Source organism: Nylanderia fulva, unplaced genomic scaffold, assembly GCF_048542155.1.
Source record: "Nylanderia fulva isolate GAGA-0341 unplaced genomic scaffold, ASM4854215v1 Scaffold133, whole genome shotgun sequence".
Taxonomy (NCBI): Eukaryota; Metazoa; Arthropoda; class Insecta; order Hymenoptera; family Formicidae; genus Nylanderia; species Nylanderia fulva.
This window is the reverse complement of record NW_028189548.1, coordinates 30233-55729: the sequence shown is the minus strand read 5'-3', so window position 1 is coordinate 55729 and position 25497 is coordinate 30233. Positions and strand designations below refer to the sequence as shown.

General features: G+C 30.3%; 1 protein-coding gene and 2 non-coding genes across 10 annotated transcripts; 1 reads left to right on the top strand and 2 right to left on the bottom strand.

Annotated features, from left to right (window-relative positions):
• Window positions 1–766: 766 nt before the first annotated feature.
• Window positions 767–20709, bottom strand: LOC114930250 (uncharacterized). 8 transcript variants are annotated; one of them, XM_085479915.1, is made up of 21 exons: window positions 20300–20709; window positions 18006–18116; window positions 17554–17748; window positions 17297–17415; window positions 16293–16542; window positions 14624–14836; window positions 14225–14406; window positions 13722–13922; window positions 13168–13336; window positions 13011–13076; window positions 12105–12461; window positions 9128–9287; window positions 8782–8987; window positions 6010–6157; window positions 5070–5263; window positions 4266–4391; window positions 3026–3125; window positions 2277–2350; window positions 1909–2095; window positions 1542–1708; window positions 767–1028 (listed from the first exon to the last, which is right to left on the bottom strand). In XM_085479915.1, exons 2-21 carry the CDS (start codon window positions 18051–18053, stop codon window positions 900–902), a joined length of 3291 nt encoding a protein of 1096 aa, XP_085336041.1. In that variant the 5' UTR covers window positions 18054–18116; window positions 20300–20709; the 3' UTR covers window positions 767–899. The 8 variants fall into 8 exon arrangements, with proteins under 8 accessions (XP_085336041.1, XP_085336040.1, XP_085336042.1 ...); XM_085479914.1 differs by having other exon boundaries at window positions 20308–20709; XM_085479916.1 differs by having other exon boundaries at window positions 20313–20709.
• A 1144-nt stretch (window positions 20710–21853) lies between these two features.
• On the bottom strand, window positions 21854–21972 carry LOC114931211 (5S ribosomal RNA). The gene has a single exon (XR_003819628.1). It is a non-coding gene; the product is annotated as a 5S ribosomal RNA (ribosomal RNA).
• A 947-nt stretch (window positions 21973–22919) lies between these two features.
• Window positions 22920–23038, top strand: LOC114935081 (5S ribosomal RNA). Its single transcript, XR_003820424.1, has one exon. It is a non-coding gene; the product is annotated as a 5S ribosomal RNA (ribosomal RNA).
• Window positions 23039–25497: the final 2459 nt, after the last annotated feature.

The window sequence follows — 25497 nt, the reverse complement described above, 5'->3', positions numbered from 1 at the left end:
ATCTTTTTTTTTTAGTAATAAAAAGTGGACATAATTCAAGAAAGAGAGAGAGATAGAGAGAGAGAGAGAGAGAGAGAGAGAGAGAGAGAGAGAGAGAGCGAGAGAGAGAGAGAGAGAAGAGATAGATAGAGCAGCAGCGCGAGAGAGAGCGATATAGAGCTAGCGCTCCTAGCTCGCGAGTATCTGCTCGCGCTGTCTCTCTCTCTCTCGCTCTCTCTCTCTTCTCTCTCCTCTACTCTCTCTCTCTCGTCTCTCTCTCCTCTCTCTCCTCTCTCCTCCTCACTCTTCTCTCTCTCTCTCTCTCTCTCTCTCTCTTCTCTCATCTTCTCCTTCTCTCTCTCTTCTCTCTCTTTCTCTTTTTCTCTCTCTCTCTCTCTCTCTATCTCTCCTCTCACTCTTCTCTATCTCTTCTCCTCTCTCTCTCTCTCTCTCTCTCTCTCTCTCTCCTCTCTCTCTCTCCTCTCTCTCTCTCTTCTCTCTCTCTCTCTCTCCTCTCTCTCTCTCTCTCTCTCTCTCTCTCTCTCTCTCTCTCTCTCGCTCTCTCTCTCTCTCTCTCTCTCTCTCTCTCTCTCCTCTCTCTCCTCTCTCTCTCTCTCTCTCTCTCTCTCTCTCTCTCTCTCTCTCTCTCTCCTCTCTCTCTCTCTCTCTCTCTCTCTCTCTCTCTCTCTCTCTCTCTCTCTCTCTCTCTCTCTCTCTCTAGCGATTATCGATCGATCGTCTCTGAGCGAGATCACCATTCATCTACCTCTTTCCACCGCATCGCGAATATTTATATAATCTCAAATTCGATCTTATAATTTGTAATATATAAATGCCTAATTACATTTCTTCTAGGCGGGCTCCAATTATTTATTCTCGACGTAACATGATCGTAATTTTTATCATTTATTTGAACATGTTCAGGCGGGATCTTCCCCGGGGGCAGACGTGGAATTTCTCTGAGCTTCAATTTGGGTCCTATTTTGAGAATTTCCCGTCGCGACGGCGACTTTATGCTGCGCAGCTAGACATTGTTGTAATTGCTGAAGCTATAAAAATCAAAATAAATTTTCCTTACCTTTCATGTAGTGGCATAGCCGTACCCTTTAAGTAAATATAAATGCGCTTATATAAAATTGTTTATTATTAAATTAATTCTAAATAGTATTCGATATTCAATTTTTGCGGACTATTATTTTTATATTCTTCTAAATATTAATATTATTAATATTTATAAATATTATTTCTATTATTAATATTATTAATATTTACAAATATTATTTCTATTAATATATAAATATATATTTTTTATTGTTTTACCTTTTTAAAAAAATAGTTATTTTATATCAATTTTTATAAATATTAATATCATAATATTAATATTATTAATATTTATAAATATTATTTCTATTAATAAATATATATTTTAAATAATATTTTTACTAATATAAATAATAATCCACCTTCCTTTCTCCTCTCTTTTAATTTAATATTAAGAATATTATTTTACTTCTTTAAGAAGATTTAATCAGACAATTTCTTAATATGTAATTCTTACGTACTTGTTGTTGCGATAGAGTAGCCACCCCGAGACTTTGTGTTTGCTGGCTGCACTGGCCGGTAGAGGCTCTCGCGTGCAAGGATTTCGTCAACAGAGTTTGTTTATTAACAGGTACTACTTGGGAAGAAGGCGTCGTCTGTGACGCCATAAGCACAGGTTTCGTCGCGGCTGCGTATATGAAATTATACACAAAAATTATACATATAAATATTATTATAATCGATAATATAAATACAAAATCATACATATAAATACAATACAATAAATATAATAAATATTAATTATTATAATCACCATAAGTAGGTGCTATATAAAAAGAAAAAAATAGTTTGATCTATTTCCGTGAAGTTCGAGATTATAAAACTTACCCATTATAGGAGTTAATACTTGTTTGTTACCAGACAATATCAACTGACTCGCCGTTACTGTTTTGGCAACCGTCACCAGCTGATTCGACAGGACAGCCGATTTAACTTGATTCGATTGTACTTGACGAGTCATGTGATTGAATCGCGGCCTCTGAGACGATCCAATGAGCTGGATTGCTTGTCCTCCCTAAGGATACATAATATTAATTATTGTGAAATCTGTGGAACACACACACACACACAATTCTTGTTATACAACTAGATACATATGTATTACAAGATATTTTTATAGTTATAATTTTATACTTTATTATATAGTGTAATATATGTGAAAAAAAACTACAGCTTTCCAACTGTTAGATTAATACCTGTGCGAGAGTTACTGCGCTATTACCCCTTATATTTTGCTGCGATAGTCCTTTTACAGATGGTATTATTTGGGCTGAAATACATATGAGCAATAAAATATTAGATATTACATACATATATGTTAGATTTGCATATATAATGAGACACATAAATATTTTATACAGAGTTATAAAAACATCTAAAATTATTAAAATAGATTAAAAGTTTCTTAAAAAAAATCAAATTTTTCTATATTATATTTTAAATAGAGATTGTTTTATAAAACATCTTTTATAAGTGTAAAATTGCAAAAAGATTGTAACACAATTTACATTTTTTATATATGGATATTTAGCATATTTAATATAAAAAATGTATATAAAAGAATGGAACAAGAGTTCAACCAGAGAATCGATAAAATATAAAATATATATAATAGTGATAGTAAAAGTAGTAATTCCCTTTTCCGCCAGTGATTAATAAAATAAATCAAATAATTTTTAACGACCCAACTGACGTTTTACCATCTTGTCGAAAGGTCGTATTGACACAATGAATTTATATGTGCTTTAATATGGTTTAAATTCTAAAAAAGGTTAAATGTTATTTTATTTAATTTATATCAGACTTGATAAGGATCCAAAACAAGGGTCGAAACGTCATCCTTAATTTTATTTTATTTTATTTTATGTCTAACTAACAATAGAGATATATTTTTTTATGTCAGTTGGATCGTTAAAAATTATTTAATTTATAAAATATATATTACCAATTGGTAGAGATAAATGAGCAGGATTGGCAGGATTGGCAATGACTACTGTTGGTGTACTCCCAGCAATAGCTGTTGTAACGACAGTCGCAGCCACCATCTGAAATAACATACCGTTTCAATGATACTTCAATAGAATCACTTATTATATTACTATTTATTCTCTCTCTCTCTCTCTCTCTCTCTCTCTCTCTCTCTCTCTCTCTCTCTCTCTCTCTCTCTCTCTCTCTCCCTCCCTTCCTCCCTCCCCCCTCCCCCCCCCCCTCTCTCTATATATATATATATATTTTGCATATCGCAATGATAAATAATCCTTTCAATGCAATGAACACATACATATGCGTCCAATGGATATCTAGTCAACATGTGCTAAAATCTATCATGCGGGATGAGAATTTATACTTCTTATATATAGATGTTTATATACATATAAGTAAAAATGTTTAGATTGTGATGTCAGAGGCGATAAAGCGCACGCTGAAAATTCTTAGATGCCATTTTTAAATGAAAAAATATTTCAGATTGCTTTAGCACACTTTTAAAATACCTCGAAAACTATTCTTTTTCCTTGTCAGTCAATCAACAATCGTAAAATGATTGTAATATCAGACTTTGTCATGCGGAATACCACATGCACAAAGATCAGCTGTTAATTGATTATGAAGAAAAAATGGTAGTTTTCGAGGTATTTTAAATGTGTGCTAAAATCATCTAAAGTATTGTTTCATCGAAATATCTTTTTATATCGAAATGGCATCTAAGAATTTTTAGCGCGTGTTTTTTCGCCTCTGACGTCATAATCTAATATAGCTACAATAAAGACCTAGAAGCCTTAAATACTTTCTAATGACTTAAAAGTAAGATATCAAAATTTTAAAAATACATTTTATGTTGAATTGTGACGTCGGAAGCGGGAAAGCACACGTTGCAAAAATTCTTAGATGCTATTTTTTAATAAAAAGATATTTCGATGAAATATTATTTCTACTATTTCACTATTTACAATTATTTTACAGCTATTGATTGATTATAGAGAGAAAAGGGTAGTTTTCAAAGTATTTTAAAGTCATCTGAAGTGCTACTTCATCGACATATCTTTTTATTTTGAAATAGCATCTAAAAATTTTTAGCGTGTGTCTTCCCGTCTCTGACGTCACGATTCCAACATGATCGGTGAGAGATCAGGCGCCTTAAAAATCATTTTACAATAAAAGAGTTATCTGTATAAATCTATACTAACGCTCGAGACCGCTGTACAGGTATTTGTAGCGGACGAGATAGGCAGGGAGACGATGACAGGGGTGACGGTGCCCGCAGAGCTCGGAAATGACATCGTGATGGGTTGCGACAAACTCGAAAACGATACCTAATAAATAGGGTAACATATAATATTTCAACTATTAACAATCGACTTAAATTAATTTAATAATAAATAATTAAATATTTTACAATTATTTATACGGGATGTCCCAGAGGAAATTGCTGGAACTAATCAGCTGTCATTTTTTAATGCATGTTTTAGTTATTGAGAAGCTTTAGTTATTGAGAAAACAAAAATTGTGTCAAAAAAAGGAAAGTCTACAGTTTTTAATGGATATAAATAAAATGTTTGTATACCAGTTTATTTTATTGATAAAAAGTAATGAAAAGTGCTAATAATCACATAAACTAACGATAAATATTTTCAACAGTGCCAGATTTAATAGCAACTATTAAAAGGATCATCAATAACATTAAAAATGACATGTTAGAAAGTTTTCACGAGTTTTCGTAAAAAAACAGAATTTTGTACAAATTTAAATGCACACTTTTCAAAAATATTTATCATTAGTTTACATATGTGATTATTAGTAATTTTTCATTACTTTTCATCAAAATAAAATAAACTGATATACAAACATTTTATTTATATCCATTAAAAACTGCTTTCCTCTTTTCAACACAATTTTTGTTTTCTCAATAACTGTATACATTGAAAAATGACAGCTGGTTAGTTTCAGTAATTTCCTATGTGACACCCCGTAAATCCGTAATTATAAACAACCTGAACGTTTTGCAGGCCGTTGATGGAGTTCGGCAGACTAGTGAGGTTCACGCCTTGTAGATTCACATTAGTCGGTGACGGACTGGTCATCGGACTTGCTGGTTGACTGCTCTGACTGGAAGAGGCGTTGAGCCGCTCAAGCAGGGACGAAGCCGAATTCATCCCGGGTATCGGATTGTCTGCCGACGGCGTGCCTATTCGAAACATACGTATATTACATTAACCAAACTAAAAAAAAATATTGATTTATATAGTGAAATATTATCTATATTATATTTAATAAATATTCAAACGAATATTGCGGACTCAAATTTTAACGTTATACAGTCTTAACAAAAAGGTAATTTTTTAAGGTCATTTGAAGGTTAACCGTTTTTCAAGACCATTTAGAAGTAACTTTTTATAATATAATAATTACTGATTACAAACTTTTTCCCAACATATTTATATAATTTTTCAAACAACATGATTTCTTTACATAAATTGATTCCTCTCATTATTTTGCGTATGAAAGTATCAAGGAGATATTTCATAGTTTATGTTAAAGTATACAATATCTTGTAAACTATTCACTTTTTGGGCATCCCATCCTTATAACTTTTTATGTCAAATTACTAGGATAGAAATCGATTTATATTAAAAAATTAGAGTAGTTTTATTTTAAAAAAACTAAATTAACTTTCAAATAATAATGAAAAATGACTTTAATTAAAATTCAAAATCTCGAAATTTATTTGTAATTGAAATACTTTTGTATGAAATATTTTCTCGTTCACAACCATAGTTTCAGAAATATTCAACTATATTAATTCAAACACATCCTGATATTATCGATCTGTATATACTAAGTTTCTTAATCCGTAACAAATTCGGTAAAAAAAATTACATTTTTTATCGTAATAGAGTATCTTTAAAGATCTATAGATAATGTTTATTGTACCAGCAAGCATGGCCGAAAGTCCCGGCATTGATAAGCCAAGCGTAGACGTGGAATCTTGCACTCGCGCGAGTCTCACGGTGGTCGTCTTCATAGATTGTTGCTTGCACCCTAGCTGTCCGGTTAAAGCGGAATTCAAACTCACGCGTACCTGAAACATATTGACGATGTAAGCAACACATTTACATATACAAGGTATTTAATTAAATACAAGGTATTTAATTATTCATTTTAATCGCCCCAGGCAAATAGGGACATAAGGTGATGTCATTGATTTGATCTTGTATAATCATTTGAAGATCACATAATGATCACCTTCAATTTCTTAAATAGAACCTACTATGTTTTATTACATATTTTGGTAGCTTATCTCGAGCTCTCCAAAAAACTTTAATAAAGTATTTTTCTCTTAAGTACTTTTCGAGTTATTAGAGTTTGAAGTAAAAAAATCTTTGACAAAATGTAAAACATCTTGTAAAATATTCAGTTTTCGGTAATCATACCTTAATACTTTTATATATACGGAATAATGCGACTAATCAATGTAAAGAAAACACATAGTTGCTTTTAAAAAAAGTACGTATCTACATTGTTGCAAATCACATACTTTTTTTTAAAATAATTATTTGATCTCATTATTCATACACATATTTTACATTGTACCAGTAAAATTATTATTCAAGTCGACGTGAATCGACCCGATGGGAGTTCCCGCGAACACCCATCACGCATAGTCTTATGTGAAACGATAGGAATTTTGTAAAATAGAAATTATAGGCCGCGACCATAGGCATGACAAAAGTAATAAGGGTAGACGAAATTCCCCACCACGAACGCGAAACGAAGCTCGCCGACAGGAGATACTCCAGGAGAGACCGTGAGACTGAGAAGATCCTTGATTGTAAAGCTCTTGAAGTCGTTCTCTCAAATGTCGGATCACAGGACGATTATTAATTAACAAGGATAAAGATGAGAGACCTGACTGTTGCGAGGAAATTTTAAGAATCGATCACAGTTACCCAAAATATTGCTTCTACATATGTAAGTCAGTAAAATTACTCATACTTGTTTGAAATAATTGCCCCGTGTTAATGTAAGATTCCGTAGTACATGATTAATTCAATTTTAGAAAATTATGGGTTTTTTCCAACGCTCACTCCTGAGGTGTTCTGAATTAAAATTGTACTTGATTAATCATAAATTTATACTGGCGCCCAACTTTATTAAAATCTCATAATATAATTTTCCACGCAATGTATCATTATTAATTTTCATACGAGCCCTAACAGCTACGGATCCGGCCGCGTTAGGTGAAAACTGCTAAAACATAAATTGTTCGTCAAGTTATCGATTGAAATCTTACTTATTAATGATCAATTAAGCCAAGAAAAGATAGTCTGTCTCAACATTTTATGTCAAAAAATTATTAATTTTAAGTCTTAATAACTCAAAAAGTGTGTTTTCAAAAGCTCTTAAGATAAGCTACAAGAATATGCAATGAAGAATAGTAGATTCCATTTAAGAAACTGAAGGTGACCTTTACGTGACTTTCAAATTATTATACAAAGTCAAACTAACCATTTTATGTCCCCCTCAAAGTCAATTAAATATGTGAAAGAATTATTAATTATATGTTTGATTAATATATCACAACTTAAACATATCCATTTCGACCCAAACTAGCCAAGAAATTATTTTATTTCCACAACGTTTCGACCATCTGTTTTTGGTCCTTTTCAAGTGAAAAATTAGAATGATACAATTAATTAAGATTAATAAAAATAAACATTTTGATGTTAAACGCAAGAATTAAATTTTACAAACTTTCTCAATAAAAGCGCAATTAGTTGACACTATTGTCATGAATATCGGTCGTTCTTTAAAAAATGCTGGCTTTAGTGTAGTCTATAAAACAGCCAAAAAATTGGACATATTAATAAAACGAGGCAAAGATAGATTATCTAACGACGATAGAACTAATGTTGTGTATAAAATTGACTGTAAAAATTGTGATTCCTCATATATCGGTCAAACAAAAAGACATTTGCGTACACGTATGAAAGAACATTTTAACAATATAAAATTACATGTAACAAATCATTCGGTCATAAGCAAACATAGACAAGAGTTGGGACATGAATTTGATTGAATATCACCCGTTATATTACATAATGAAAAACATGTTAGAAAGAGAGAAATCGCAGAAATGTTTTTTATCAAAAAAGTTAATAATACAGTTAACCTACATAAAGACAGAGAGAATTTAAACAACATCTATGACAAAATTATAAAGGTCGTATAAATTCAGTATACTCAGTTTTTGACGATCCATCATAACGATAAGATGCGGGTTACTTTCTTCCAAAAGTTCTTTCAAAAGTTTTTTCAAATGTTTTAAAAATTCAGATATAAATCATATTGTTTAATAATGACAACAGTGTCAACTAACTGCGCTTTTATTAAGAAAGTATGTAAAATTTAATTCTTGCGTTTAACATCAAAATGTTTATCTTTATTAATCTTAATTAATTGTATCATTCTAGTTTCTCATTTAAAAAGAACCAAAAACAGATGGTCGAAATGTTGTGGAAATAAAATAAAAATTTTCTTGGCTAGTTTGGGTCGAATTTAATATATCGTTCCTATTTTAAATATCACTAGCGACGTTTTAAGTATTCAATTTGATTTTAAACATATCCATTTGTAGTATACAATATAAATAGAACTTGTAGCACAAGTAATGAGTTATTAAAAAAATGACATTATTAAACATACCTGACCCGTAGTGCTAGGTACGTTGATCACATTGCCCTGACTAAAAACTCTGGATGGGATGGAAGCATTGAGAGAAATCTTTCGCGGTTGAACTTTCTGTTGAGCCAAATTTGTAGGACTATTTAATAAATTAAGGATCGTGGCGTTGCTGGACTTATTTGTAGCTTGCGCATTGTTGTTGTTCATAGCTGCGGCTGCTGCATTGGCTGCAAAATATAGAGATGAAACACAAATCTGCACGATTCCATTCATTCAGACTTTTGCGAATAAGTAGATTTATTCATATATTTGCAAATAAATAATTGTATAAAGAATAAAATTTAAAAAATACGTAAGTCATATGAACCTGCGGCTTGTTGTTGGAACTGATTCGCGGAATTCATGAGGGAAGTGACGAGGGCACATATTGCCGGATTAGTCGAGTGTTTCTTGAACGGCGGCTCATTTTGGTTCTGATTGGCAGTTTCACTTATACAATTCTGTGTCCCTGCTTGCAATTGCGCTTGCTGTGAATTTTAAATAGAAAACATGTAATGAGGGATATAAAGATATACAAGGTGTCCCATTTTATTCGATCGTTTTCAAAATTTTTTTTTATTTTTGACTTTAACAACAAAATAAGATAGTGCTACTGACTTTTTTCTAAGAGGCGTTTTCAAGGTCATTTGAAGGACAATTATATTTTTTAAATAAAATCATATTTTTTTATATAAATTGATTCTTCATCATTTTCGGCATAAAAAGTTATAGACTAATAAATATGTATTAACTTTTCAATTATATTGATATTAATAATATCTGCTATATACATAAGTATGAAAAAAAGTACATAATAGCTGAGTGCAAAGATGTTCAGTCTGTCACCGTGAAAACTCGGATTCAAATCTATCGGTATCAACATTTTTTTCTTTTTTAATATGTTGGAATATATAAAAATTATTAAAAATATATTTTTTTGTAAAGACAAAACTAAAGAATTCTTAAAATATAGAAAATATTGGATTCATTTATTTACGAAATTATTTTACATTTATATATATACATATGTGTGTTGTAATTGTAAAATTATAAAAATATTTTCAATATATTAAAAAATTCTTAAGAATCGTCTTTAAAAATATATATTTTTAAAATAATTTTTATATATTCCAATATATTATAAAAAAAAATTATTATACCAGATAGACTTGAATTCGAGTTTTCAGATGCAAGAGAGACAAAGAGAGAATGATACTCTCTTCTTGTCAAGCTGTCAGTATGTTACCACGGAAATTTCCCCATGAGTTGCCCTTTATATAAATCTAGTGAGATTCGTTTATATAAGATATTGCATCGAAGAAGTCACGTAGCCTCGTGGAAATATTTTTTATATATTCTTTATATACTAAAGTAAATCGCCAAAACGTCAGATTTTGCATTTTCGCTCTTAAAAATGTATAATAAATAAAATACGGACTCGCAGCTAACCCAACCTTACCCGCTGCTAGCCAAAGTTATATTATAAATTTTATTTTCATCTTTTTTCCAAAAAATAAATCTTTGGCGACTTGAGGACAATCCTACTAATTAAGAATATCGTAAATTCAATAAGATTCATTCAGTATTTTGGCTAATATCTCATATGAGAGAATCCGTAATTCCCGACCCTTAAGTAAATTAGATAATACCAATAGTCTACGTTGTGAAAAATTATTAGCCCTAAGTTTTAAATATATTAACTATTAAATTAGTTACTAACAATTAAACTAGTTACTAAAAAATGTAACCAAGTTAAGTTACAGTTATAGATGCAGAAAAAGGAATGAAGTTAAGTTATAGTTACCAAAAAAATCTCAACTGTAATTGTAACTTCGTTACATGTGACGAGTTACTTCTCAACCCTGCATATTTGCATCTTCCGCGTTTAGGGTGTATACTCAAATCTTATAAATAAATTCCATGATTTTCCAGGTACTTTTGTTCAAAATTTCAAGTAAAATTAAAAAATTTTTTAAAATTTTAAATACAATTTTAAATTAAGTTTATTTATACATAATTTTTTAATTCCGTTTAATTAATTTTTCGTTTCGTTTCCTTGGCTCTATTGCCCAGCTTGGAAGACAGCATACTTATATTATTTATATTGAGAGCCGATAAAAATATTTATTTCTGAGTTTATTCACGCCTTGGGCTAATCACGGCGGTATTTACTAACATCTACTAAAAAGGCAAATGAAAAATATAGGATCGAAAGGGTCTGAATAGCTTAGTTGGTAAGAGCAGTCGCCCGGAAAGTGAAAGACGCGGGTTCGATTCCCGCTTCAGCGACTTTTCGGACCTATATTTTTCTCGCTTATTTCTCCATATGTAAGTTTCGAAATTAATTTATATGTGGAACTTTGGGATCTCAAATTGAGATACAGTTCCGTTTAATTAATTTTTCGTTTCGTTTCCTTGGCTCTATTGCCCAGCTTAGAAGACAGCATACTTATATTAATAATTTTTTAAGATTAAATAAAATATTTTTTATTAAATTCAAGTAAATTTAAAAAATTTTAAAAAATTTTAAATACAATTTTAAATTAAGTTTATTTATTATACATAATTTTTCAATATAAATAAAATATTTTTTATTAAATACAAATAAGAAAGGCCTAAAAGCCATACGCGGAAGTTACTTGCGTACATTTATAAAAATTAAATTTTCATTGGAAATAAACAAAATGTGCACAAGTCATATTATTTTTTATAACATGAAATATCTCATACTTGAGATTTAATTTCATAGATCCTTATACCCCCCTAAAGAAATAAACGTGAGAGAAAAATATAGATCCGAAAGTCGCTGAATCGAACAGTAGTACACCAAGAATAATATGTGCCTTGTGCACATTTCGTTTATTTCCAACAAAAAATTAATTTTCGTTGGAAATATACGCAAGTATCCGCGTATGGCTCTTAAGACCTTTCTTATTTGTATTTAATATTTAATATTACAGAGCCTTGATATACTTCTTAGTGAAAATATTTTTTAATATAATAATATAATATTATATTTTATAATAAAATATATTTTTTAATATACTTTATATAAACCTAATTTTTATATTCTTTAAAGATATATTTGAAAATAAAATCAAAGGAACAATTTTTTAAAAAAATTCCCTGAGTTCAAAATAAATTCCATGAATATTCCAGTATTTTTCAAGGTAGAAAAAAAAGTCCTAAGAATTTCACGTTTTCCAGATTTTTCCCGGGAATATACACCCTGGCATTAATATATGGTGTCAAATTCACTATTTGCGTATCGCAGAAAATACAGAAAAAAAGGAGCAATGACTCACCAAGACCGGAACATTAGTGGATGTCGCGTTATTAATAGTACCACTCGATTTTTGTTGAAAAACCAGGATGCCGGAGCCGTTACAAGCGTTGTCAGCTACTGCTATCGTAGAAGAATTATCGACCTGCACGGAGGTGGACGCGTTGGGGCCACCGTTGGCCAAAGACTGGCCTGAACTCAATACGGTGGCATCGTTCTGAGGAATAACTTGCGGCATATTTGCAGAGTCTACGCAGAGATTATTTTGTACAGAGGTGCTGGCTTCCGTCATAGTTTTCATCGAGGCCACCTGACCGGTCAGAGTATTCAGTTGTCCTTGCTGGGCCCGCGATAGCATCTGAAGCGGCGAGCGGATTTGCTGGAAATTTTCACACAAGATTGTGAGACAAGGCGTCGAATATCTATGAGAGATAAATTGTGTTCCATTTTAGTCGATAATCTCCAAAAACTTTTTTTATATTTGATTGTACAACAAGAGTAGTTTGATTCGAAGGACAACAGAAGATGCTACATACTTTTTTTCTTAAGAGTGCTTTTCAAGGTCATTTGAAGATCAATAAATATTTTACGAGATATTTTATAGTGTAAAATATTGCGAGGAGTTGATTTAACATAATTGATTTTTAAATGATCTTGAAAAGCGCTTTTTAAAAAAGTAGTAATGTAATTTTCTGTCCCCTTTCAAATCAAACAACTTTTGTTTAAAACATTTTGTTGTACAATCAAAAATAAAAAAAATTTGAGAATGATCGATTAAAATGGGATATACTTTGTATATACATTTTATATATGTATATATATATATTTTTTCTATTTTTATATATAGAGAAAATTATTTAAATCTTACTTCGTTCCTTGTCATTCAATTCTGTACGACATGCAAACATTAAGCTTATAGTTTACAAACCTGCTGTGCCATCTGTTGCGATTGAATTTGCTGAAATTGTCGAGCCGCTAATTTCGCTTGTTGCGCCTGAAAAAAAAGAAAAATTGCAAGGAAATAAATATCCAAGATGAGGTAATTGATTAGAAAATATTAAATAAAAAAAAATATTGACATATACCTGCTGATGTGCTCGCTGCATGCTAGGTGTACATGTAATACGAGTCTGTCCTGGTACAGCTCCTGGTATAATATGTCTTATTCTCACATTCTTCCTACCCTCCTCTGTGAATATTTCTTTAAACTGCTGATAGTAATGATTCGCTATGGTTCTGGTTCCTAATGTAAACCTAATAAAAAAATTAAATTATAATAAATCAAATGTTCAACATTTATTAATAAATAATTGTGCAAAAAAATATCAAAATATTTTATATTATATAACTAATATAATTAATGTACAATATATATATATATATATATATATATATATATATTACATTATATATTATATTATATATATTATATTATATATATATAATTTTATATATTATATTATATATTAAATATATTAGTTATATGGCATAAATTTGTATTTTAATACTTTTTTATTATAATATAAATTTATATATCATATTTATATATCATATATATATATATATATATATATATATATGTATAAAAAATATATATATATATGTATGTATAAGATATGTATATGTATAATGCACATACCGGCAAGAAGAACCATTCTTTTTTCCGTCACGATGATTTTTATCCATATAAAGTTCTCCAAGGCACTCGGAAGTAGCAGGTCTTTGAAGGATCGAGAGCTTTATGTAATCTTGACTTTCCGCAGGTTCTAATATATACTCTTCTATAACTTGTGGCGTACAGTCTATCGTTTCTTTTGGCCGTTCGTATGCTTTTGCATATCTAATCATCGAATTACATTTCTAAATTAATCTCGCAGAATATATTTTACAGTAAAAAAAAACGTAAGGCAAAAAATTAAGACTCTTAGATCCTAGATTGTGACGTCAGAGGCGAGCAGATGCTGAAAAAATTCTTAGATGCCATTTTTAAATGAAAAACCATATTTCGAAATGGCATCTAAGAATTTTTAGTGCTTCTGACGTCATAATTCCAACGTGGTCGGCGAAGAGAGCCAGGAGACTTAAAGGAAAAGTATAAGCTAAAAAAAAAAGAAGAAAAAATACATTCTCCGTCATAAGAACCTTAAAACTTCGATTGCTGAAGATGGTGGAAGCAGAGGAGGGCTTGTGAGAAAAGGCGGTGGGCAGGCAGTGCTTGTCGCTAATCCTCTTCTTTTCGAACGGTATTTCTGCATTAACTCCTGCATCGTTTGTCCTTCCGACTGGGCTAACTGTTCCAATTTTCTTTTTCGATTCACTGTGACCTAATATCAAGCAACAAAGTGCAAATCAAGAGTGACGCATAGCAAGCTGTGCATACAAATATGATGTAATTTTGTCTCACATATTGTTTAAATATTATTTATTACTTAATATCAAATAATTAATTATTTTTGCGACATATTTCTTTAATTAATTCTTATTTCTTACATATTTTAATTTATATTAAACTGTAAATAAATTTCAAACTAAAGTATTTACCTGAGAGAACTTTTTGGCTTGTCGCATGAGCTGATAATCGGTAAGTAGTGATTTAGATTGTTTAATTCTTGTACTAGCTAAGGTGGGAATAGGATTCGGATCTAAGCATAAAGGTCCTTGAGTAGCTGCCACTATATGTGATTCTAACATTAACCGCTCCTCGTGGCTCCAATCTCCGTCACTTGTAAGCGTCGACACATCCGAAAGTACGCTCTGCACACATAAACAAGAATTTTAGAACTAAAATTCAGGATTGGCATTTTGTCCGAGACACTGGAAGAAAGTGGATGAAATGGACAAAATGGATGAAATATTAAATAATATAGAAATCGATAAAATGTGAGATAAAGAGTTTTATATAATTTTTCTTGTTCTGAAAAATACAGATTTAATTAAAAAATTGTAGAAAAATTAAGTGTTTTTTGGGTAAATATTGTAGTTTATAAAGTTTGAACAGAAATTTTTCAAAAAACAATTTTTTATCGAGATTTAAGGTCTATTTATACATATTTGTAATTTTACAGTAATATGGTTAATATTTTATTTGTATATTCAAATCTGTTTTAACACTTGAAGAAAAGTGATTTGCTTGACAAGAAAAGATGCCTCTAAGTTTGTGCCCATATTTGTGTAGACATTTTTTAGACTTATAAACATAATGAACAATTAATTGAATTAATGCAGCAATATTCCTTGTTAATTTATCACATCTAAAATATATGGATACCTCTTTCAAACTCGATATTTGGAATAAGATTAGCGTAGATATAAAAAAAACTAGCTATCTTGCATTTATTAAATAAATAAGGAGTACTAATTTTATGTAAATATTATCTATTAAAAATTCGAATAATTTTTTATGAAAGAGTAATGACAAATTTCGCCCATTTTTGGGACCTCGAATTTCAAACTTTTTTTCATGACAAATAGTATTATTAGATGAAACATTAATCCTAGTAAAATTTCAAGATGAGCATAGGCACGGTTCCGGAGATACAAGAGGAAAGTGATGATTTTTAGTCAGTTTTATAATAAATTATCACTTCTTCATATCTAAGGAACCGCCTATACTCATCTTGAAATTTCTCTGGGATTAATGTCTCATCATATAGTACTACTTGGCATAAGAAAAGTTTAAAATTTGAAATCCCAAAATTCAACCCTATAAAATGGCCGAAAAAAACAGGTCTTTTTGCCATCACTCTTTATAATTCATATAAGATCATGATACTAATACTAGGTTGTCAATAAAAAGTTACATAACATTTTAAATAAAAATAAATAAAAATAACATTAATAAGAAGATAATTTTTTTTAATTCTTGAAACCCAAATCAAATCCCATAGAAATTCCCTGAGTTTTCAAGAATAAAGTTTTTTGAGAATACCAGATTTTCAAGTTTTTTTTGGATTAATTGATATAAAGAATACACAATTGTTTTTAAGAAAAAATATACATATAACTACTAATTACAAATTACATACTTTGTCTTAAAAAACAATTATGTATTTTCTTTACACCAATTGATGACTAATGCTTGATTGAATATATATCTTCTCTTGATCTTTTAAAAAAAATCGCGCGATCCAAACTTTCTTCATTTATTATACTCTTGTAAAAAAATATTTTATCATTTTTATCGACTACGTATTCAGTGATGAAATCTTACCTGTGTCGTAGGTTTAAGAAGTACATGATGAACTTCGGCTCTGTTATGAGAGAATGACTTTCGATAATCTCGGACCTCAGCGATTATGCAACCATCGTAAAATAAATGTGAATAATTGGATTCTAATTGTTCGGCTAACATCGCCGGCAGTTGACCATTATCTATGCACGAAAGTAGTTCACCCTGTTCGTAACCCATGAGTTGAGTCTCGGCTAGTAATGAATTTTTATCATACTGATTCCCCTTATCACTATAAATTGAGAAAATCTAAATTAATGATCAATTTTATACAAAAACCTCAGAAATTTTTCAAGAATTAATTTTTATTTTAAGATATTAATTAAATATTCCTCATATAAATATTAAATGTTTTAAGTTTGATAAAATTAAAATATTAGAATTTGGCACTAATGATACATTACAATAATTTTGTGGTGTGTAGAAATAGTAAAATTAAAAAAGGAATCAGAGAGTGAAAAGTTTAGATATTTATAGTTAATAATAATACACAATTGTTTATAATAATATATAAATTAGCTAGATAAAGATGAGATAAAATATGTAAATTTATTTTAGATAAGATGAAAATGATTTTGTCTGAAATATATCTAGCTAAAAGATATAAAATTATATGGTGATTCATCTAGATAATTTTCTAGATAATTATTAAAATGCTTATGTAAACACAGTTATAAAAAAATGTAAATTATAAAAGAAATATAAAAATATGTATTCATATTTTTATTGCTTACTGCTTAAGTTCTACTATTTAAGTATTTTTATGTGCTATGATTCTAAATCAAAATTATCTGAAAATTATTCTAGATAATTTAGTAAAAATAATACTTTTTTTCATCCAAGATGCAGATATAGACAATACATATTTTTATTATCTATATAAAAATAAGATGCCGCCAAAGTTTCATCTAGATGAACATCTATATAATTTTATTTAGATAAGAACACTAGTGGTAATATAATTGAGAAAAAAATATCAAACTCACCTATTTCTTACAGCTAATGAGTATCCTTTATTACCAGCATAGAGATTAACAATTAATGTATGTAAACCTTCTCGTTGCACTAATCGCCCCAAAAGGTCGCACTCATTCTCAAGATTGTTCTGTACAAAATTTCAGATAAAATGCATTTTAAATGTACCATATATTGTGTTTGCATTACGAAAACATGAATGAAACATATTTTTTTGTTTGCAAAAAGTATTAATAAATTTTGATAAAAGAGGAATACGTGGACGTACCAGAACGGAATCTGGGGTTGCATGAGGAACCTTGGAGAGTTCTTCAAAGTAGAGTCTGGTGAGTTTGGACTGGATGCTGTGCCTGGAGTGACTCTGCTCTTTCTTCTGTGAGGGCAATGATTTATTCGATATTAAGGCCAAAGAATCTGGACCTATCGCATTTTTCCAAGATCTGGGTACTTGATTAATCATATCCTGTATGGACAATGGGATGAATTAATTATTTGGTAAATGTAAACAATGTTCAATAATGACTTCTTCGCTATATATCTATTCCTTTTAGCTAAACTAGCTGCACTAGTTTAGAATTTAGTTATTTTTTAATTTTATTTAGAATTTTATTTATATTTTTCCTCCCAATGTGAAGTGAAGAAAATAAATTCTGAACTAGTGCTGGTTCCGCTGAACAGAACAGACTCATGGATCAGCGACTAAGGAACTTTTTTACACACCTGAGCCTGCTGACACGCATCTTCCAAACTACAGGCCGCACCAATCATTGTAATTTCTGATTACTGGCGTCACTTAATGTCATATCTGAGGCGGTAATAATCGTTCATAGTCTAAAATATATCACACTCTATTAATATATTAAACATTCACATAAATTGGTGTTGAAGATTACATAAAGTATAGATAGTATTAGATTATTTGTAATCATGAAAATGTAAGAAAAACAATTAATATTTCCCCAATAGTTTTATACATTTATATATTAAATACATAATAAGGGAATCTTCAATTAATCAACATTTTGAGATAAAAAATTAATTATGAGTAATTTTAAGAACTTTTTGATTATTTCGAGACAAGAAATTGATTAAAAATGGGACACATAATATTTAATTATTGTTTAATTAAAAATAATAACAACTGATTAAAAAATAATCTTAATAACAGTAAGAGGCAAACAATTCTTTCTTACATTTCTAATATTTAATTTTCGAAAATAATGAAATAATTAACTACGTGATTATTAATTTTTAAAGAAAAATTAATTTATTTTAACTAAAATTTAGCAGATATAACCTTTAAATATAGGCTAATTATGATTGTTAATTACTATATAATTAAATAATTAAGTAATAAAAATTGAAGAGTGTAATATTTTAATATTATATATATGCACTTTTTAAGGATAAATATATGTTCCATGTTCCAGGTAATTTAAAATCAAATTGTATCAGTCGTTCTCTCCCTCTCTCTCTCTCTCTCTCTCTCTCTCTCTCTCTCTCTCTCTCTCTCTCTCTCTCTCTCTCTCTCTCTCTCTGCATTCTTTATATTTAAAATAGGATATATTTTTAAAGCTATTGAAAGAAAGAAAAGGAAAAAAATGTATAACACATAAAAAATGTAAAATAGATTTAAATATAAAATGTGCATATCTTTTCTCTCATTCATTTATGTCAAAACAATTTCTTTTCAAATTACAGTTTGCTTTTAGTTTTACATCTTGTATATATCCAGCAATCTAATAATATTTAATATTTCTTATAATTTATCTTTTGTCTTTCATTTTTAATTTTGAAATCACAACAAATTTATACATATATAAATCACTATAAATTCAATCACTTGCATAGTATGCGCATACTTGAAAAAAACATTATTAAACTGAATTAAATTAACAAATTATCCTCATATATACTATGACTTGAAATATGAATGATAAAAATTATGACAAGAACTGGAAAAAAAAAAAAAAAAAAAAAAAATTGAATATGATCTATCCAACATTGGAAAAACAAATCCATGTGTTTCTACACAAGTCAACTTATCACAATGCATTTTCATAGAATGCAATATGATTCTTGAAAAATAATATGTACACACATGCTCTCTGAATGGGTTTCATTGACAAATTTCTCTTAAGACGCATCATAAAAATAAACAATACGTTCAAAAGTGCATTTATTTTTTGCATCTTCCAAAAAAAAGAGCAAACTTAATATTGTAAATATTATTAAATAATTAACTATATATTATAATTTTTATTATAATAATTAACTATATATTATTAAAAATGATGACTTAAATAATAAACTACTCAAAATTCTACATCAACACCCACTTAAAGTGTCATTTGTAATAATTCAAGAGAAACCTTCTGGAGAAAACGTGCAGAATTCTTAAATTCCCGAAAATTGCTCCGTTGCTCTGTCAAAACCAACCATATGTGATTTAAAATAACATTTCATGCGTTTTTCACAGAAAAAAAACTCATTTTCATGCGACGATCGCGAAATCCCGCCGTGTTCGATGAGTCTAATTGATACCTTGATCTCATCCACGGCTGACGCGAGGGAGACATCAAAATAGGGAAAGAGAGGGGGGAGGAAACAGGGGGGAGCGAGGAAAACGATAAACAAGCAAAGGAATATTGAATATATCTACAAATCAGAAAAAATCAGGTAAGCGCGAAAAAAACAAATGACGCGAATGCAGAGCAGAGAAAGAGAGAGGGAGAGACAGAATATTTTTTTCTAAATATTCAAAGCGCTTTTAATCAGAGTTTACTTCAATTACGATTATTCAGGCTCACTACGAATCTCTTTTTCTTCTTCAATACACTCGTGCACTTTCGATTTATTTGTATAAACTTTTAGAGAAACAGAGAACAAGAGGTTAAGTCGACAGCTCGAGGTGGCGACGGCGTCGCGGAGGAGCACGCGGGCGTTTCACCTTGAAGGAGAGGGTGCGACGATAAACAAGAGGGGGAGGGGGAGGGGGATCCAAATTCGCTTACATCCTAACCTCACTTTAATGCACGCACGCACGGAGTCTTGCTTGTCAAGGCTTGCGCGCGGGATCCTTCGCGGAGACGTCGTTGTGTGTGAGAGAGAGAGAGCTCGCACCACTGTCTCTCCCTAGTCTTTAGTCTGATTTAGTCCTTCCTGGTGTCTATCTCTCTCTCTCTCTTTTTTTTCTTTCTCTCTCTTTCTCTCTCTTGAGCGCGGCTACGAGAACAGCGAGCTACGTGGATCACGCGCGGCTCATCCTCGAGGAGAGACTCTCACGACGAGCGATATTTACACGCGAGAAACGTCATTTCGCGTCGAGCAGCGCGTAACCTAATCGTGCAAACACCGCACAACACACACCACGATTTCGCAGACTGGGAGAACCCAACCTCCCTCTCTCTGTCTCCCTTTTTTCTCTTACTCTCTTTCTCTCTCTCTCTTACTTCACCCGCCTTTGCGCTCTCTCTGATTTGTTAGTGGAAACTTATGAGAAAATATCCAGATGGATCGAGACGCGACGCGCGTTGGCTGTCGACTAGAGAATTTTTAAGGTCCTTTAGGGAATTTTTAGAGAAATTTTATATTCAATAATCAAATTGTTTTGCGCAAGGTAATTCAACTGTTAACGTCGGTTAAAGCGGGGTCTACAATGGCAGTAGGAGTACAGAGTAAGCAGTACGAAATGGGATTGGCTCATTCCGTTACTCCCGACGAAATGAGCAAATCCCATTTCGTGCTGCTTACTGCTTACTCTTGTACTCTGTACGCCTGCTGTCAATGAGTACGTTTACACGGCACCCTTAATTGGGTTTAATAACATCTATAGTAAAACTGGTCAATCACAGCCATTCCCTTGAAGAATGGAACGGCTGTGATTGGCAAGTCTTACAACTACGGATGTTATTAAACCCGATTAAGGGTGCCGTGTAAACGTACTCATAGTAGACCCCGCTTATATCTTTGTCTTTTAATTTTCACATACGTATTTAAAAAAAGACAAATATAATTTAACCGGAGGTTAAAGTTAAGCGGGGTCTACAATGACAGCAAGAGTATAGAGTACAAGAGTAAGCAGTAAGCAGTACGAAATGGAATTGGCTCATTTCGTCGGGAGTAACGAAATGAGCCAATCCTATTTCGTACTGTTTACTCTTGTACTCTGTATTCCTGCTGTTGCATTGTAAACCCCGCTAGAAACCAGAAAGGCAGAAGCCAATTAGAACCACAGATTAATAGACAGATCGCCAAATTTAGACAGATCGTCTAAAGAGGAGACCGTCATTTTGCCCCTTACCGACACACTTTGCCCCTGGTTCGAGTCCAGGCTAATAAAATCCTTTGATTTTACCAAAAAAGTTTGCCTCTGGTGCGAGTTCAGGCTAAAATCTTTTGATTTTACACGTATAATCACTTAAATTGCCAGAGTTGGTTGATTAAATTACTACCATTTTTTAATTATCATCTGGTGACTTCAGAGTTTTTACATCTTTTATCACAAATAATATATAAAAAAATGTTTTATGTTTCGAATTAGCAAAAAAAAGAAGAAAAAAGAAGGGTGCCAACGGTACATGGTGTTCCCAAGCGGTCACCCATCTAAGTACTAACCATGCCCAACGTTGCTTAACTTCAGTGATCAGACGAGAACTGGTGTGTTCAACGGGGTATGACTGTTGACGATGGTAAAATCTTTAATTAATGAGGAAATAGTCACTTGAAAATTTTAAGATTATTGTAAATAAAATTGTTTCTTTATTGTCATTATAATTTAAGTATACATACATTTGAAACAAAAAATAAATATTATTATTGGTAATAAAGAGATCCTAAAGCCGTTTGTTTTACCAATAAAACGCAAAATTAAGAATTTGACTATATATTAATCATTTTATTAACTATACATACCCCAGACAGCACAGAATTTTATGATAAAGATTCATAAATATTTATAAATATATATTTTTTAAAAATATGAGATAAATATTTTAAAAATGTTTTATAAAAACCTTTTATTTAACATATTATTAAAATAGATTAAAATATTTAATATAATATATTTATGGTATGTATAAAGATAAATATTTATATAGATATTATTTTGTAAATATTTTTTAACTAAATTGTTAGTTTTTTCATTTATCGCTATGTGATGTATATCTTTCTCATAATTGATTTTCATTGTAAGAATTATATAAATATTTACAAAATAATATCTATATAAATATTTATCTTTATACATACCATAAATATATTATATTAAATATTTTAATTTATTTTAATAATACGTTAAATAAAAGGTTTTTATAAAACATTTTCAAAATATTTATATCATATTTTTAAAAAATATATATTTATAAATATTTATGAATCTTTATCATAAAATTCTGTGCTGTCTGGGGTATGTATAGTTAATAAAATGATTAATATATAGTCAAATTCTCAATTTTGCGTTTTATTGGTAAAACAAACGGCTTTAAGATCTCTTTATTACCAATAATAATATTTATTTTTTGTTTCAAATGTATGTTTACTTAAATTATAATGACAATAAAGAAACTATTTTATTTACAATACTCTTAAAATTTTCAAGTGACTATTTCTTCATTAATTAAAGATTTTACCATCGTCAACAGTCATACCCCGTTGAACACACCAGTTCTCGTCTGATCACTGAAGTTAAGCAACGTTGGGCATGGTTAGTACTTAGATGGGTGACCGCTTGGGAACACCATGTACCGTTGGCACCTTCTTTTTCTTCTTTTTTTTGCTAATTCAAAATCTTAAATAAAACAAAACATTTTTTTATATATTATTTGTGATATATCAATTTTATATATTATAAAAATTTTTGTTTACTAAAAGATAAGACAATTTCCATTATTGTTCAGTGTTTTTTGAATTCACTATGGATGCCATTTTCTTTTAAACTAGAAATTAGAACATTCCCCAGACTCTTACTTCTAGAGACTCTAATCCATATATATATATATATATATATATATATATATATATATATATATATATATATATATATATACGTTCGGAAAACTATAGACACTCGGTGTGGTTTCGTGATTTTAATGGAGAAGTGAAGGGGATACAGAACATGTTCTCGGGTGTAAAGTGTTTCCGAATGGATGTGTATATTTGTACGCATTTTGTGTACAAATATATATATATTTATGTAAATATTTATATATTTATATATATTTATATTATATTTTATATATTTATATTATATATATATTGAAAGCAATTGCCACCGATCGGCTGATTGCGCACGCGCCGATACGACAGCTAACTGTCCCCGATAACTGCTGCCCTCGGCGATAAGCGTAAAGGGCGCAAACTAAAGCGGCGCGCGCGGGAGAGTCAAAGGGTATTTAAGCTAGGCGAGCTGAGAAACCCGGGACTCTCCTTCGAGCAGTATACCTAAAAGATAGTTGATTTTTGTATACGGGAGTCTTACGAAATAAATAGCAGTCTTTGTCTTTACGTGAATATTTTTGTTGAGTGACTTTCAAACACCTTTCTCGAACCTTCGTACTTTCCGCGCTTTCTAAGAACAGTTAAAACTTTTAACGGTTATCCGTAATTAAATACTTTACTTAATTCTTCTTTTAATAATCTCGATTTCTTACAATATATATATTTATACATTGAACAATTATATTCTTGCTTGAATCAAATAACGGGAAATCATTATCTGTTGCGGCTTGATGCCATCCTTTTATTAAAGTAATATTTTGTTGATGCATTAAGGGTCGGCAGGAGGCCCGGTGGAGACGCTTATCGGCCGGCCTGGAATTACGAATCCCCCCCCCCCCCCCGCTTTAGCGGGGAGCGCACACTTTTGCATAAGCGCATAAGCATATGCATAAGAAATTCGATTGGTTGAATTTCTTATGCATACGTTTATAGATCAATCAAAGATTCTTAAGCGGGGAGCACACACTCTTGCATAAGCGCATAAGCATATGCATAAGAGCCATTATACAATAGGTTGCAAATATCCTCCCGTTGCTAATTGACAATTGCCGATTGACCAATGAAAGTAAAGCAACTTGTCATTTGATTGGTTAATCCGCAACATACAGGTATATATACACACATGAGCATAAGCATATATACAACTTCCAAAAAGTGGGTGCTTATTAGCTCTGCTACGCTACTGCCTTCTGCTACGGAAGGTCAGGGTATCGATTCTGTAACTTTTTTTAAAGTGAAAATGTGAAAAGTGAAAAATTCTCGCCAATCACGCATTGATTTTAAAATAAAATCGATGTGCGATTGGCGGAAATTTTTCATTTTTCACGTTATTACTTTAGAAAAAGTTACAGAATCGATACCCAGAAAGCATTTTCAGGCCGCATCTCGCGTATACCGGCACGGTAGAGGAACAAGGAGAACACGTCATTATCGGTCCTTGTCTTTCTACGGTGCGTCCGCGTGAGCAATGCAATGGTGTATGTACGTGTATAGACATGCACCACTACATAAAACCCGAGAATTGGTTTCTCAGTTTTGGCAAACCCTGAAAACGGAGCTTTGCGTTGTCACTGCGTGAGGTCTTCAATATCAATTCGGACTCTGGCCGGGCCTTCTGCCGACCCTTAATATTAAGAATAAATATTAAATATTAATATTGAATATTAAAAATTATATATAGAATATATAAATATTAAGAATTATATTAAATATTAATATATTAATATATTAATATATTGAATATTAAAAATAAATATATATATATATATATATATATATATATATTGAATATTAATATTCAATATTAATATTGAATATTTATTCTTAATATTCAATATTAATAATATTTGATTTTATAATTTTTAAAATATTAGTACATATATATTTATTCTCAATTTTTATTCTTAATATTAAAAAAAATATTACTTACTAAACTAACTTAAATGTAATATACTTATTCTTATAGGATTAATTACTATTTATTCTTAATATTCAATATTAATAATATTTATATTTAATATTTTTAATATTAATATTTAATATTTATTTTTAATATTCTGTTAATATTAATATTTAAAATTATTTTTAATATTTTAAATATTAATATATTTAATATTTAGATTTTACTATTCAATATTAATAATTAAATCAATAAAATAGACGGCTCATGTAAATCTATACAACCCCTATTGTAGAATGTAGTTCAAAAATAGAA

Coding starts and splice junctions, on each gene's coding strand:
- LOC114930250 (XM_085479915.1), bottom strand. CDS start 18,053: ATGATTGGTGCGGCCTGTAGTTTGGAAGATGCGTGTCAGCAGGCTCAG. Junction 13,077..13,167: donor TGCAGCGAGCACATCAGCAG/GTATATGTCAAT, acceptor CTTTTTTTTCAG/GCGCAACAAGCGAAATTAGC. Junction 1,029..1,541: donor CTACTCTATCGCAACAACAA/GTACGTAAGAAT, acceptor TGATTTTTATAG/CTTCAGCAATTACAACAATG.